General features: G+C 44.3%; 1 protein-coding gene across 1 annotated transcript in view; it reads left to right on the forward strand.

Annotated features, from left to right (window-relative positions):
* Positions 1–5778: 5778 nt before the first annotated feature.
* The window catches only part of SLC4A11 (solute carrier family 4, sodium borate transporter, member 11), a gene marked incomplete at its 5' end in the record, with an annotated part of 79630 nt that continues 69003 nt past the window's right edge, over positions 5779–16405 (forward strand). Inside the window, one exon of the mRNA XM_010282861.1 lies at positions 5779–5829. Within this exon, the coding sequence (XP_010281163.1) occupies positions 5779–5829 (51 nt within the window). The remainder of the gene's footprint in view (positions 5830–16405) is intronic.

A 16405-nucleotide genomic window follows, 5' to 3' on the forward strand; every position in this document is an offset into this window, starting at 1 on the left:
CAGTTTTGTGTTACAAAAGGAGCTTGAGGCTTCCTCGTCCTCCTGCTGTTGAGCTCTTGCTGTATACAGAGACTTTTAAACTCTCAGTTGCAGGCTCATTTCAGTCAATGCTCCACATAACTTAAAAAAAAAAATAGTTCTCTCCTGCAGGTTTCCCTTAGGATGCTATTCCTTGTGTGTGTGGTTTTTCTGTTAATTCTGGTTTGCTGCCAACTTTGGGTGGAGGGAAGGGAGCAGCATTGTTTGGTTATTGGGTATCTGAAACACATAAAAACACATAAATTGTGGCTCTCCACCTGCCCCAAATTACATGAACCTGGATGCAGTTCCCTGGTCAGTTGTGCTGCTGCAGACTCCCTTGTCTTGTTAATTCATGGTGGGCTGGAGAGAACAAAGAAGCGAGCTCAGAGTTTAATATTAAATAACCAGGTCTGGTGGAGCCTTGAGTAGGGATAGTCTTGTCCTCTTTCCCCAGATCTAAACCTTAGATGAGACAATACACTTGTTCAAGCTGGACTTGGCCCTGGATCTGTTTGAGGTAGTGAAACCACCTGCAACATTCCCCATCATGTAGGGAAGCTGGTGCCCAACTATTTAATGGTAGTGATGGATGCTTTTAGCATTGACTGACAAACTCCTGGAAGTCAGCTTGAAGTGGCCTAAACTTTGCTTCAAAGCTGAAGCCCTGTGTGTCTTCTGGAAAGTAAATTTATTTATTTTTTCCCCCAGATAACTGGGCAGTTCAGGCTGCCATGCTGAGAATTGACAATTCCTCCTGGGAGGAAATTGGGAAAGTCTAAAGGCTTTTTCAGCTGAACAGGTGATTTTCTTTTTTTTTGTTGTAATGTCTTGCTCAGAGGCTCCAGGGTTTTGCTTTATTGACTGTAAGGCAAGACATTGCATTTGCTAATGAGTTTCAGAAATGCCCCTTAGTTTCAGCAAAGCAGTGTTTGTAGAAGGTGGTGGAAATGGGGATATTGGAGCACACCCTGAGTAAAAGATGAAGGTACCCAATGTTTTCCTATCAGTACTTATGGGATAATTAAATGCTCCAGATGTCCAGGCTGCCTATGTTCAGAGGCAACCCAAGAGCAGCCAATATTAAAGGGCCTGTAAATGAAAAAGTACCTTTCCAATAACTCTTTCAAAATGGTGTTGTCTGAAAGTAAACGCCAATTAAATATCAAGACACCAGAACTTGAGGACATTTACTAGAGGGAAGTCATAAAAGCTGAAGTCTGTAAGTACCACTTGTAGAAAACTTGTTAGAGAGCTGTGTTTTGGTTCAATATAAGGCTTGTGCTGCAGAGGGCTGTTTACTTGGAAGATGCCAGCAGCAGAACATCGTAATTGAGTTACTGAAGTATCCAGAGAATGTGCTTTTATTTGTAATCCACTAATATTGCAAGGCTCAAGAGAACTTTTTACTAACCTTAAAACAAGAGAGTTAAAATGGGTTATTAGATTGGAGACACGTTTCCCACAGGAATTTAATAATGGAGGATGGCATGGTAGGGTTTTGTCTGTTTTTGTTAAATGCAAATGTAAAAATGGTAAGAATGTAAGAAATCAGGAAGTATACCCACTTCTGGTCTGATACTTCCCAGTGCAGATCATCTGATTCATCCTAGCTCTAATACCAAGCACCTTAAACTACGGCAAACTTGATTGTCCTACCAGTTAAGAAGCAAACTTCTTCCCCCTTGGTGGCCCTTCAAGTCACTGCAAGAGCTTCAAGTCAAAGGGCAGTGACTTCTGAAATCTTAAACTGTATCCCGAAGTCTAAAGAAATAAGCTTTGTTTTCCACTTTGCAGCATTTCACCTCGTCACTTCACTGACGAGTGCTTCACCTCGTCACTTCCACCTTTGAATTCACAGTGCTCGTAAAGGGATGAGAAACTAGACAGAAGCTCTTCTTTTGAAAAAGCAACTAAGTGGTGACACTTTTAATACCTGTCCAATTTAGTCTTGTCTAACAGAGATTGCTGTAGGGAATAAGGTAGGGTGGCAGTAGAAACTTATTTGCTGGAGTAAGTTAACTCTTAACAATTTAGGAAGTGTTCTTCATTTTTAGAAGAGCTATACCACATGCTTTTCGGCAGACGATGGAAGATGGCACTTTTTCTGCCTTTGGACAGGGAGAGTCCGGTTGTCCTTGTAGGTATTTGAGAGAGTCTGAAGAGTGAGGACATAGACCTCTTGGCGAGACATACTAGAGGCATGAGAGTGAATTTGTATTGTGCATCTTGGCTCCTTGGGGTAATGCTTTCCAGCTTTGTCTCCAGAAGCCTGACCTTATGTCTTGCTGAAATTACTTTGCTTGGATTTTTTTTTTTTTATTGCTGAAATCTGAAAGAATCCCTGGGGGTAATAGAACTAGCGATATGGATTTGGTGGATCTGAGGGAAGTGGTGTGCTGTTGTGGAGACGGGGAGCTCCCACCCTGTGGTACTAAAGTGCTCCCCAGACTGTAGGTCTCTTCCTGCAGCCTGGAAAGGCTTCTAGTGCAGGGGCTGATTTATATGTCATGGAAATACTTCTGCAACCTCAGGCAGAAGCTGGAGCATTGTAATGTTGATCTCTAATGTATTTGGAGACTCATATTCCTGCTTGGGCTTCCCTAAGCTAAACAACTGCATTGATTATTGCAACGTTTTATAACTGTCCCTTGATTGAGTTCTTTTAATTTCAAGAGCAGAGGTGATGGGGAGAGGAAATGCATGTTGGGAGGTGTGTGCGTCGGGCTGTGGGTACATACCTTATTGCTAGAGAAAAGAGGACTCTGTCTTGCTGTCAGTTCCACACAACTTGAACCCATTGCCCCTCTCTTCAGCAAAACATGACTAAGGAGCTGAGACCTTGGACATGAAAATCCCATAAGCCTTGTAAAAGGAGAGGCACGTGGAGCCTGCTGTTACGTTTGCCTTGCTGACTGCTATTGAGCACGCACTTAAGTGCAGTGTAGCTGCCCTTGCCCTTAGCTAGCATCCCATAAGCATAAGCTATGCTTGCTTGTGCTAAACTGATGAGGAAATATGGGAAGAAGGGGGCTGATGCGTACGCAGGAAAGATATGAATTGCCCTTTCTCCCAAATCTGTCTCCTTTGTTCTGCTGAGTTAAAAAGTTACATGGATGTGCTTTCTCTAGGGTCTCAGATGTAGATGATGTAGCCCCCAATTTACCCTTCCTACCTCCACGTCTGCTAATGCGTTGACCTTTAAGCTAGTCCCGTAGCTCTGTGCGTGTGTCTGCACTTGTGTAAACGCCCCATCACCTTTTACCTCCTGGGCATGTTACACACCATTCCTGATGTTAATGTGCGTAGCCCCTTCCGTGGGGGTTGTGACAACTTTTCAAATGGCTCCAACAAGACTGTTTTGAAGTTTGAATCCTGTTGGTGCTATGGGACAGCATTATGTAGGGAGAAGACAAATTACCAGGGCTGGACTTCAGCCAGGACATAGTAGGGTGAATGCCTGACTTTTTTCCCAAACGTGCCATTGCATCTTTAATTACAAGGTTAAGACCTCTGGTTTATGACTCATCTGAAAAAACAGCACCTCCAACATAATTGCCTGAGCATGTTGCCTAGGGGACTATCGCTCATTAGTGACTCAGAGGAACGAGTGCCACCTAATGAAATGGCACTGCCTGTTGTAATACCCCAGCCTTGCCCTTTTCATGCCTAGTCCAAGTAGTGACCAAATTGGAGTCTCCCATGAAGGTGTGAAGTCAACCCAGGCAACGCTGCAGCTAGAAGGTATTTCTAATGAAGAAAGCAACCAACTCTGAATTCCTGCTTGTTGGGCATTATCAACCCATAGAAATAAGTGTGTTCAGTTAAAGAAAAAGCAAATGGTGTCCCATTTTTGCCTAGTGAAGGATGAACATGTTGCTTCAGGCTCCCTCAGAAGCCATAATAAAAATGAGAAATTGATACACCATCCTGGTGGGATTGTTGGTTCCTTGGGTAATCTGTCTGCCTGGGCCTATTTTGTTTGTTTTTTTTCTGAAATACGTAAATGCAATCATGACACAATAAGACCCTCTCTGAAAAATTTTCCTTTGATCATTAGCATGCTAATCAGTCTGGATGGATCTTCTCCTTCCCTTCCAGGTGGAGGGAAACAATTGACTTGTGTAATGGGTGCCCCTTGGCCACGGTGCATTTGTTCTTCCAACCCATTGTTCTGGGATGAACTTGGAACATTGTGTTTCTCTCTTGGACCAGACACTTGAATTGCCCTTGGGTTTGTGTGGTGGTTTGGTTTTTGTGGTTTTTTGTTCTTTTTTTGTTTAATGGTAATCAGTGTCCCTCCAGGAACTTGTGCAGCCAAATGCTGTCCGCACTCAAAGGTCTGAGCCACGCTAGGCTGCGACAAGTGTTAGAGCTGGAAGGTGCTGCCGTCAGTGGTGTGACTTGTATCCATCTGGCACACAAAGGCTCCCAGTGGACCAGGATGAATTATGATACTTGAAAAAGTGGCATACTCTAAGAAGGGGGAGGGGAAAGCACCTAACTTATAAGCCAAAAGTTATGGGGTACAGAAATGGTCTTTGGGAAACAGTCTCATACCTCAAACGAAAAGCAGGAAGCCTAATCTGTAGAACAATAAAGCAGGCAAAACCTCTTTCCTTGTTGGCCCAAATTCATCCCAGGCTTGCGTAGGTAATGTTTGATTAACCTAATGAAGTGGGGAAAGACAGAGCACATCTATTCCTCTTTCTGATTGCGTTTTGGCTGGGAAGAAGCATATAAAGATACGGCATCTAGTAGCTGATTTCTAAGGGACTGCTTGGGTGAATCTTGCTCAAGGCTTGAAACAGAGCTCTGTTAGCACTCTGTAAAACAGGGCATGCACCTGTACAGAAAAGCTGGTGCTTCTGGCTCATGCAGTCTGAACTGTCAAATACTGTTAGTATTAAAAACAGCTAGGCTGGGCTTGGGTACCAGACTTGGATCAGACCTGAAAGCAGGTGCTTCTATGCTGCTTGAACATCCCTTTGCATGGTAAAGACCTGGTTTGCCAGCAGTTAATTGCAAAACTGACTCACTAACAAATAAAGCATGTTCCATAATGAATCATGGGGATTCTGTCCTGGTGCTGCTGTGTTTGTGGGTTTGCTCTTGGACAGTGTCGTTTTCCATTTGTGGCTTCCTCATGAGACCCCATTGGTGCAGATGGTGTTTGCTGCAGGACCCCAGCTCAGCAAGCGTGCCAAGGAAGGCTACAGTGTTCTGGTGCTCATCTTCAAGTGCCAAGCGCTGTTTTGGCATAGCCTAATGATTAGAAGCAGTGGAATAGGATGTGAAATCCCATTCTTGTCTGAATTGAGTTGTTTTTTTCTAAATTAAACTGGATCTTTATCTGAGTATAAGCTGTAACCTGTATTTCATTATAGCTTGTATTTTTTTATAAGTCTTGTAGAGGCTTAACTTGTATTATTTTTGGATGTGTTTGTTCAGGTTTCATAGGTCACTGAGATGATCAGGCTTGTCCTGACTTTTAGCCTTGCTGTTTTGTGGTCCCAGTCCAGGATGCCTGAGACTGCTTAACTTTTTCAAGCAGTGACTGTATAGTACATATTGGTAAATGCAAAAGTCAATAAACAAAAGGTTAAAGTTGCCATGTTCAGAAAATCTGATGCCTGCAGTATTTTGGGACTAGCTTTCTACTGTAATCCAGGTTTACAGTGAGTTTAGCAGTAAGGTGAAGTCATTCAGCTTCTTGATGATTGATAATTCTTGTGTTTTCTTTTTTTCCTGTATTTTTAGAGTCTCCACCAGCAGCGATGTCAAGAAATGGATACTTCTTTGAAGAGAGTGGCAAGTATTATTTGACTTCTTTATGCATAGTATTGCCTTAATGGAGGGAGAGCTGCACTACAGGGCTAGCTGAGAACTTGAAGCAGGTGATACAAAATCCACTTGGCTTAAGCAACATGCAAAGACAGTCTTGCATGGTGGTTGTGTAATGTGGTACTGGAAGCAGACTCTGCATTTTTAAAACCTGTAGATGTTCTAGATATTCAAAGCAATAAATCATCTTCACGTTGTCATCAGTTGACTATTCTGGGTGGCTCCTTGTTTTTCAAGTTCTTTCATGATGTTTTCCTGTAAAGCAGGCTGGCAGGTGTATTTTCTGTCTTTTTCTGGAGTGGAGATCACTTGTAGGTGTCAGATCCCTTTGGAGACATCCTGCCAAGAGCATCGGGCATATGTTGGATGGCTCTGGTAAATGCATCTTTTAGTGCAAAGTGCTCTCAAAGATTTTTTTTTTTTCTTTGAAGCAAGATTAAGTTGTAGTGTTTTGAAACTTTTATCTGCCTCAACAAAGGCAGCTAAGCTCTTGGGGATATTGTACTGATAAAGGGCCAAATTATCATACAGCCAAACTTGAAGTGCAGTGAAGTCCCAACTTCTCTCCTGGCTTTGGAGAAATAGCAGGCGTGGGGGTTGTTAGAGTGAAATCATCTTGAGAGTCCAGTCTCTTTAGGATGTAGTCTCTAAGGGCCTGGGGCCGCTTGCCCTTGCGAAGGTGCAATGTTTGGACTATTCAAGGGCTTCCAAATGGTGAGAGCAGAAGACTAAAATGTTCCACCTCTTTAGGCCTGTAGGTGCTTGCTGCTGTCACAAGAGTCATCTATCTTGTTCCAAGGGGGCAAGCCTTTAGGAAAGGGGAAGCTGAATGTCTGCCAGATGTCAGCAGCAGTAGATCCAGCATTGTTATTGACAGCGCTTCCTTTGGCACTGTCTTGCTTGCCTTTTCTGAAAGAATTACATGAAGCCAATTTCTAGGAGGAAAAGGATAAAACTGGAAACAAGTACTCTCGGCTCTAGTAAGAGGTCTTTTCAGAAGGCTGGATTGAGTTGCAAAAGGGCAGAAACCAATGCCTGACCTCAGGGAGGTTTATTTCTTTGGTATTTGCAGGTTTTCTGAGGGCATGTGGGGCACAAGGTCAGGGTAGCCCTGCTCCTGCCTTACCTGGCTTGCTTGTGGCCCCTTGGGATGTGGTTGGCTCTTGAGGACTGGGAAAGTAAGAGGGTGGTCCAGGTTGGGACCTGGAGAGATGACTAAGCCTCCAGCTCCTGTATGACAGCGGTGTAAGGGCCTGGGGAGAAATGCTGGTTTTGGAGGAAGGACAAAGGTGGCTGCCTTCTGGAGCCACCTGCTTCATCCCAAGCCCTCCTGCCACAGGGACACAAGCGCAGCTGTCTGTCCCACCACCTTATGTGGAAAGGCTCTATATGCCCCTTCCAAGACTCATGTCTTGTCTTCCTTGAACTGTCCAAACAAAAAAAAGCAGATCGCTGGGTGCTTTTAGAGCACATGGTTGTAGCTGTGGCATTCCCTGTGCAAAGCTCTCCTATGAGATACGCTTTTTTGTCAACCTGGTGCCATGGCAGTGAGCATTTATTTCTGCTCTATTTGTGTTATTACTCAGCTTCCTCCTTTGTCTTGAGGAGATGGCACCTTAGAGCTACAATTAAGGCCCTCATGAAACTGTGTACGCTTCTTTGCTGTTGTGCTTCTGCGGGGCTTGGGGGAAGGAGGGAAGGTTGCTTAGGAGTTCCTCTTCAGCCTGCATGCCGTATTGAATGCTGTATTAATTGTGATTGAAAATACAGTAGATTTCTTTGTTATTTCACGCTCAAATCTGCTGTCATTCTTGTTCCTCTTTACAAACTGACCTTTTTTTAAAAGTTCAGTTGCTGTTGAGTGATGAGTCACCTTCTACTGCCTGATTTAACTGAGGGCTTGTGTGTTTCTGCACAGAATATGTGGACGGCACATCTCCCGGGGTTGCCAGTGTGAATATTCACATCCTTTTGTGAGGCAGTGCTTTGGCTCTCTGTACAGAGCTTAATGCACTCAGATTCTTGAAGACTTACCCAAAAAAATAATCGGGGCCAGAGGAAACCACAGAGAAAGAAGTTACCTTTTCACGTGGTTTCAAAACTGCTTGTTTTGAAATAGAGCTATGTAATTCTTAAGCTCTTTCTTGGCACCACTTGTTCAGATCTGACAGTTCATTATGGAGACCAAGAGATGCTCTTGCCCCACCTTTAAAATAAAAAAAAAAAAATCCCCTAAGCTGTATGTTGCAGAGGGCAAAGAAAAAAACCCCCATCTCTTCTTTTGATTCCCTTAACACTTACTCTTTCCTCACTTTTCAGTAGAGAAACATCTTTTGATACTATTGCTTTTTGCACAGTTGAGTTTTTTCCTTATCTCCTCCTGAGATCTTGCATATACGTATGGTTTTCTGTATCCTTAGTAATTGGGATGTTTTTTTCTGACCGTATCTGAGGCTTTGTTCAGAGACTCTGTCTCTTGCCAGCTAACGTTTTTCTTAGCCTTGTGTTCTCAATAGCAGCTGTAGCGATGTTAAAACTTAAACTGAAGTCTCAACATTTAAACTGTTGTAGCGAGGGTAGTCTTGGCTTCAGCACCAAAGCAGTGCTTTGTAAGAATCTCCTGGATATTTACTGTTCAAAAAAACCAAAACAAAACAAAAAACAATGAAACAAACAAAAAAACCCCCACATACTGAAGTATTTAATAATTTGTAGCTCTCAATTACTGAGGAGTTGAGGAAAGCCCAGGAAGGATTTTTCTAGTGAATGGATGTTAATATGTGACTATTCTGGAAGCTCAGAGAGTTGTTATGGTCCCAACCATATACCAACCTATTTGATAACTTCTTAACTGGCTAAAAATCTGGAAAGCTAATCAAAGGAGCCTATGTCTTTAGCTGCAACAAGCTCCAGTTTCCAGCACACTCTGGTTTTTCCCTATTACTGGAAAAACTTGACTGAAAGCCATGTTTGTGGCCTTTAATGCATTGCAGAAGGTAGATGCGTGCAATATGGCTGGGGAAAAAAAATCTGTGTAGTAGCTTGCTCTGTACAGGCAACATCAAGAGGGGAAAAATCAGGAAATAAATTTGTGCCTTCCCAGGTAGAGGTTTCTGATGGAGAGTGTGGTGGCAGCAGGTATGATGGCAGCTATTGGCCATGTTCTGTTTTCAACCTATGCGTATTGTCAGTTTTAATAGTTGTCCTCTGACATAGCTTGCTGATGAAAATCCATCTTTTTACTCATTCTTGTATTGTTATTCCATGTCTGTGGAACAAGCCTGTTGCACAAGCAAATGAACAAAATCTGGCATGGCCCAGTAATATTTGGTGTCTCCCTACCTGCCTCATGACAGGCTGTGTGTTTAAGTCACTTGAATCTTCAGCAAGGTTGTTTTGTCAAATGAGTTTTCTTCCTGGCAAATTTAAGTGACTAATGAGATGATTGTGTAGACCCAATCCAAACCTGAAGATAATTGGCATCCTGATGAAATGCAGCTTGGTAATCAATGTTCAGAATAACGATTCATCAAGCTCACATTGTCTCTTGGCTGTCAGCCTCCTGCACCCTCCTTGGTGGTGGTGGGGAGTATCCAGTGCCAGCTACAAGTGGATCAGCTCTAAAGGTATTGGTGTTAGCTGCAAGTGATTAAATTCTGCCAGTGTATGATGGGCTTTTTAATTGACTGAAGAACTTTCCTTGATAAGACAAAAAGCCAGAGGCTTTCTAGTTCCTCTTGCAAAATCTGAAGGAAGGAGTCCCAGCGCAGTGTTGAGGTATCTGAATTGTCGCGTTGTTTTAAAGCTGGCCCAACAGCTATTGCAGCATAAATTTTTGTCTTCCAGAGTAAATCTCTTGCTGCTTGGTCTCCTCTGACTTATTAATTGGTTTTTCTGGCATAATAAATTGTAGTTGTGTTGAAGGGCCCCAGGGCCCCAGTCTGTCTTGGGATGTTTGGATATATTTTATCTGCTTGGTTTTGTTTTTCAGTTTGCAGTTCAGTTTGGAATGTGTGCTGTTTTTTTCTTTTTTTAAATTTGCCTTTATCTGTCTTGGAATTGTTTGGCTAACTAGGAGATTAATCGAAATGTCTTTGTGAAATAAAACCTTTCACAATGGGTTTCCCCTGACTAGATGCCCAGTTTACTGGCCGGAGATGTGCTACTGCTACCTATGGAGAGCCCGAGGGGGTGGCTTGCAGGTCTCCTGCAGACTTTTATTTCTGAGAACTGTCTGTCAGGAGGCCTATAAGAAAATGAATACTACTGATTTCTGTGGGTTCTGGTACAGAACTGAAAGTCCACGTGCTGCTGTGTTTTGTGAAAACAAAACAAAAAATAAAAACAAAGCCCCACTGAATTACTTGGATTATTCACAACATTTCCTAGAAATCTGGCTGCAAAATACAATACTGGAATTAATTCAAAAGCGCTTGGGTGGCTGGTTTTTTTTTGGTAGCAGATCAGTTCTTTCAGTTCTGTTATGAATTATTACTGAAGTGGCAGGGGAAGCTTTAAGTTTCGATCTGGCTCTTCGTGACAAAAGACTGACTCAATGTAGGGTTGGAAACATGCAACTGTGAAGTTATGGCCAGCCGGTAGTGGAGGGATCTGCTACTTAAAGGATGCAGGTCCGATCTTTTGTGGCTCACCTGCTAGAGACTTTCTACCTCTTACAAGAGGAGATCGTGGTTTAATCTGTGGTCTTGAAGCACTCTGAAAGCTTAAGTAATGGATTGACATCTCCATAGCAGGTGGCCATTACTCCAAAAGGCTGTAAACCCATATCTGATGGGCTGCCAGTGACAGCTCAAGAGACAAGAAGCATCACCCAACACTTCCCCAGCTCTTCTGCTGCTTAAGCTACCCATGGAGAGGCTGGGATTGGAGGACACTTCTGTAAATCCTGACTAGATGCCCCAGAGAAATCATTAGTGTACCTGTGCCAAGCCATAATATTTGGCTTAATAAAGGATGTCTTCTAAGAAAAGCGTGGGAGGTAAGCGCTGGACCACTCTTGACAATTAGTTGACAATTAGCAGCAAACAATCAGCAGTCCAACAACGCAGTCTGCAGACAACCCCTACTGCCCTCAAGTTGTCTTCTGGGCTGGCATAAACCATGTCCACGTGGCTGCCTGCCACACGATGGATAAATCTCCTTAGGACAAAAACAGTGAGCCTTGCCAGGGAATCTCTTGACTGTGAACCAAAGGAAAAGCTTAAAATTCTAGCAGGCATCCAGTTGTATGCAGAACTGCTTTATTTAATCAGCGTAGCTTAAATTTTTAATTTTGTGGGAGACAGCTTTGCAAAGTGTGACTTGATGGCAGCCATCGGAGCATATTGCTCTGTGGCCGCAGCACTGCAATTGTTCTTGTCTGTGAAATGGAGTAATTTGTTAGGAAGAAATTTGTCACAACTGCTTTCCAGACTCTTGTGATTCAAAACAAGAAGTAACCCTCTAACTTTGAAGTTTAACCTCAGCAGGAACGTGCAAAGTTTAGGCAAATATTTACCTCAAAGATGCTGCTCTATCAATATGATGGTGCTCTCCCTGTCTGAAAAAGGAGAGCTATTTTGGTAAGTAGGTGTTTATGCTGAAATCGGTATGAGCTGTGACCAGAAGCTTGCTTTGGTTAGTGTGTGAAGGAGGATGCTGTTTAAACCATTTTTTTCTAGAATACTGTGCAGATTGGAGAACTGATAACACTTGTAGAAAGTTCTTCTTAGTCTCTCCTGAATCCTTTGATTGCTTTATCCCTGCCAATATTAACTAACTGTAAGGTTATCTAACCTTTTGAGGCAACATGAGTCCATATTTTTGTGCGGAGTGTAAAGGTCACAATGGAGGTGGAGGCTCCGTTATTAATTGAGTTTCCTTTTGCACCTAATGTTGAGGATTTGGGTATTTTGAGTGATGCAGTGAATCTGCAACCCTGCAGTACTCAGGGAACAAAGCAAGCACTCTGATATCTTAAAGCACAGGCTGATTACTAGCTCATGTTAATTAAAAATGCATGCCTTTCTTGAAAATCAGGTGTGTATTGTTGGTTAGAGCAATTGAAAATACACAAGTGAAAAAATCAGATTAAGCTGACTTTTTGAAGGTAATGTCCAGTATCATGACTACTTTTTAGGTAGATACAGGGCTTAATTCTCTCTCTTGAGTTCCTTAACACTATATTACAGGTAAGCACTGGGATGCTCAAAGATCCAGACCTGATTTTAGGGTAATGTCTATGTCCTAGTTGATGCCCCTTTCCCTTTAATAGCTATTGAATATATATTATTGTTGCTTCTGTGGTCCTTCTGTACTTGACCTGTAATTCTTTTGAGAAAGTGGATGCAAATAGCTTTTGGGCTCTTTCAGATGAGAACTTGCTAACCTGATCTAGTTGAAGATATCCCTGCTCAGTGCAGGGGTGTTGGACTAGATGACCTTTAAAGGTCCTTTCCAACCCAAATTATTCCGATTCCTGCACTTGACTGTCTGACTGCAGCAGAGCTGGCTATTTGGCTGTGTGATGTTTACGGCTTGAAACACTAAGAGTTGGGCCAACCATTGGCTTTCAGTTCTGAATGGATCAGGATTAGTGACAAAGTTATCTAAAGCAGTGATGTTAAAGGAAACCTTTGCTTTTCCCAGGGTAAAATGTTTGAGGCTGCTGAATCAGGCAGGAGCACAGTGCCTACCGTTGCTCCTACATTCTGGTGAGGTGACCACAAGTGCTTGTTTTACAAAATCCATAAAAAGAACTGTCCTGCAGTTGGCTGCCTTCTGTGCCTAAAAACTTGCTTGAGAAATCTGAGAAGGCTTGTAGCGTGGCTAGCTGAGAGTGTTGAATTGCCAATCATATGGTCTCAAAAGAACCCTTTTAATATAACTTTAGCTTTCTGGCTTTATCAAGAGATTTTGTGGCAGGGGCAACTACCACCTCTGAAGAGGAGCAGATGCCACCCCGTGATTCTGGAAACTGGGGCTTGGATTTGGCTGAGGGAATAGGCATTGCTGTGCAAACAGGTGCTATCAAGGAGAACGCTTTTCCAGACTTGTAGTGTAGACTACCTTGGAAGTTGAGGATAAAATCAGTGCTTTCCAGAAAACTGCTTTGAATGTTCAGAGTGTTAACATAGCATATGTGGTCCTTCAGAAATAAAGCCAGCAGTCTTTGCAGAGACTTGGCAGAGGTCGGTAACTTTTGACAAGGTTTGATCTTGGCTTTCCTGTTTGCCCTGCTGATCTAGCTACGTATCAAGGTACATACATGTACCTTGTCTCATACATGTAACTTCTGCTAAAACAGTAGTAGCCTAAACAAAAAAAACACTATGTAGCATGCACAGGCTCAGAACTATGCAACATCTGAGTAATACCAGAAGGAAAAATGCCCAATCTCCCCCAAAAACCTCCTTAGATATGGTAAACTGAGTCTGCAGCAAAGTGTGGGTAGATGCATTTACACTCCTAGCCTCCTGGTTAGTGTGTGTGCTTGCAGATGCAGATATTGATTAAAATGCCATGATTGGCTTTGTCTCCTCTGAGCCGCATCGAGAGGTTATGCTGGGGCTGTCTGGATTAAGGCTCATAATCTGGGATGTTGTTACTAATATAGCTGCTTTTCTCCCAGGAAATAGTTTGATGATTGATACTTTGGCTTTCTTGGAGAAGTCTGCAGCCCCTGGGCTGTGGGTGCTGCTGCCACAGAGCAATTTAGCCCTAGAAAAGCTTAATGCTGGGTCCTGCACTTGGGTCACAACAACCCCATGCACCGCTACAGACTTGGGGAGGAGTGGCTGGAGAGCTGCCCTGCAGAAAGGGACCTGGGGGAGCTGGTTGACAGCCGGCTGAACATGAGCCAGCAGTGTGCCCAGGTGGCCAAGAAGGCCAACAGCATCCTGGCCTGTATCAGCAATGGTGTGGCCAGCAGGAGCCGGGCAGGGATCGTGCCCCTGTACTGGGCACTGGTGAGGACGCAGCTTGAATCCTGTGTTCAGTGTTGGGCCCCTCATGCCAAGAAGGATGTTGAGGTGCTGGAGCGTGTCCAGAGAAGGGCAACGGAGCTGGGGAGGGGTCTGGAGCACAAGTCTGATGAGTGGCTGAGGGAGCTGGGGGTGTTCAGTCTGGAGAAGAGGAGGCTGAGGGGAGCCCTCATCGCTCTCTACAACTACCTGAAAGGGGGTTGTGGTGAGGTGGGGGTTGGTCTCTTCTCCCAAGTAACCAGCAATAGAACGAGAGAAAATGGCCTCAAGTTGTGCCAGGGGAGGTTTAGGTTGGATATTAGGAAAAATTTCTTCACTGAAAGGGTTGTCAAGCCTTGGAACAGGCTGGGCAGGGGCGTGGGGGAGTCACCATCCCTGGAGGTATTTAAGACGTGTAGCTGTGGTGCTTAAGGACGTGGTTTAGTGGTGGGTTTGGTGGTGCTGGGTTAACTCTTGGACTTGAGCATCTTAAATGTCTTTCACAACCTAAGTGATTCTATGATTCTGTAAACATACATGATGTGACAGAAGCTGTAACTCCTGATAACTAGTGCTCTGATTCTATGACCCTAGGCGCTGCTGCTAGGTGCCATTAAGGCAGTGGAGGGAGAGGTAATGCCAGCTCAGACTGCAGCTCAATTCACTGCTCTTCCCGACAGAGACCTGGGCTCTTAAAACTCGGCTCAAAAGCAAAATAGCTTCAGGGCAAGCATCTTGTCAGAGTTTTGAGAAGGCTGATAGCAGCAGGGAGAAGAAGTGTCTGTGAGAAAGTAGTATCTATCCCCAGCCTTCTCTTAATCTCATTGAGATATTGGAGCAAGGCAGGCCCAGGCCAGGCATGAATTACAAGGGAAGGGGTGATGCTTTAGAAGGGAATGGCTAGAGAAATTGCCATTTTTCTTCCCAGCACCTACATAAAATGGGGCGATAGCTTATTTTCATGTTACATAGGATAGGCTGAGGTACAGGAAGACTTAGGGTCAAGATATCTGCTACTTACGGCTGCACAGGGTGAGGAGTTTATTTTGTCAGTGCAGCACTGAAGGATGGTGCCCGCTGTCTTTGGCCTCGTGTGCTTTACATACTTTTTCCATTTCTTTGTGCTATGAGATGAATCCAGCAGGATGTGTTGAGGGGGATTGTCCTGACCACAAAAGGTGTGAGGTACATGAGTGCGGCACTGACCTTCTCAGCCAACCTTAACTCGGTTCTTGACTCTGGCCTCCTACTCAGCCAAATCTCTTTTCTCTAGTGCTTTTAGACCATATTTCAGGCTGAAGTGGTACTTCCTGTGCTCAGAGGTCTGACTCACCCTGTCATGTAGCTCATGGTGCTTCAGCGAGTGCTGCCTTCATATGAAGGTGACAATCTGCAGTGATAGAGATGATGGGGAGCACCATTTTTGAGACCTTAAACTTTTCCCCAGCCAATCTGAGGCAGTATGCAAAGGTGTCTAACCTCCCTGAAGCAACTGCTCGTAGCATAGGCTACAAAGTGTTACTGAGACTGTGCTTCCATCTGGAAACCTGATTGATATTTACCCAAATTGTGCAATGGCCGCACCAGATCCTGCTCTAACCTTCTGCAAAACACCAATCAAACTTTTAGAGGAGCTGAACAGCATCTCCTGTCGCTTGTGGCATCTGTTGCCCTTTAAACAGCAGGGGTGGCACTTGGTGATCATCAGGTGATGGTGGGGAAGCAGCTGCCAGGGCTGGAGACAGCTATTGAGCTGTGCTCAGAGGGAAGGGAAGGTGCATCTGCCATGCACACAGCTCATCTCTTCACCCAGAAGTGACCCGGCGTTTGACAGGCGTAAGTTGCTTACGTTTTAAAATGCCTGGCAGACTAATAGGCTGAAGGATTCAAAACAGGAGCGGTTTGAAGCCTTGAGGTGGCTTAGTGACAAAGCAGACACCTGCCCGGGGGTGCAGTTCCTGTACAGCCCAGGTTTGGGATTATTTGCAAGCTGAGTGTTTTGTCCGTCCCTTGCCCAAGGGACACGAGGCTCAGCTGCCTTTTGTTCTACTCTTTCCTCCCCTAAAGAGGGAGGAACAGAGGATGCTTCCCTTGCCAGAGTCTGTGCTGACCTCTGCCCAACCCTCTGATCTTACTCCACCCTTGCCCTTCTTCCAGCTCCTGTGCTGCTTCTCTCCTGTCTCCAGCACTCTCTGCTTTCAGGGCACACGGCTGCTGTGCTCTTAGCAAGCTAGTTTCAATGAGCTTGGGAAGTGAATAAATAGTCTTCCTTGCCTGGCTTTTACCCATCTGTGTCCTAATTGCATTAGGAGAGTGGGGAAGAACTCAACTATGTGAGCTGTGTGCTCAAACCATCTTGCCCCGTGCTCCGTGTGCTTCCCATCTCACGCACCAAGTGGGAAGGAAACACAAACCTGTTACAACTTCCTTGGGTCTGCAGTCCTCTACGGCTGAGACTGGAAAGCCAGGATCATGGATTTTATCCTAGCCTAGGCTGATTTTTGCTTTGCAGGGTGGCCCAAGCTCTCCTGGCACGAGGGAAGCTGTCAGCACTGGTGGATGTTCTGCTTTGCTGAGGAGAG

Source organism: Phaethon lepturus, unplaced genomic scaffold, assembly GCF_000687285.1.
Source record: "Phaethon lepturus isolate BGI_N335 unplaced genomic scaffold, ASM68728v1 scaffold8370, whole genome shotgun sequence".
NCBI lineage: Eukaryota > Metazoa > Chordata > Aves > Phaethontiformes > Phaethontidae > Phaethon > Phaethon lepturus.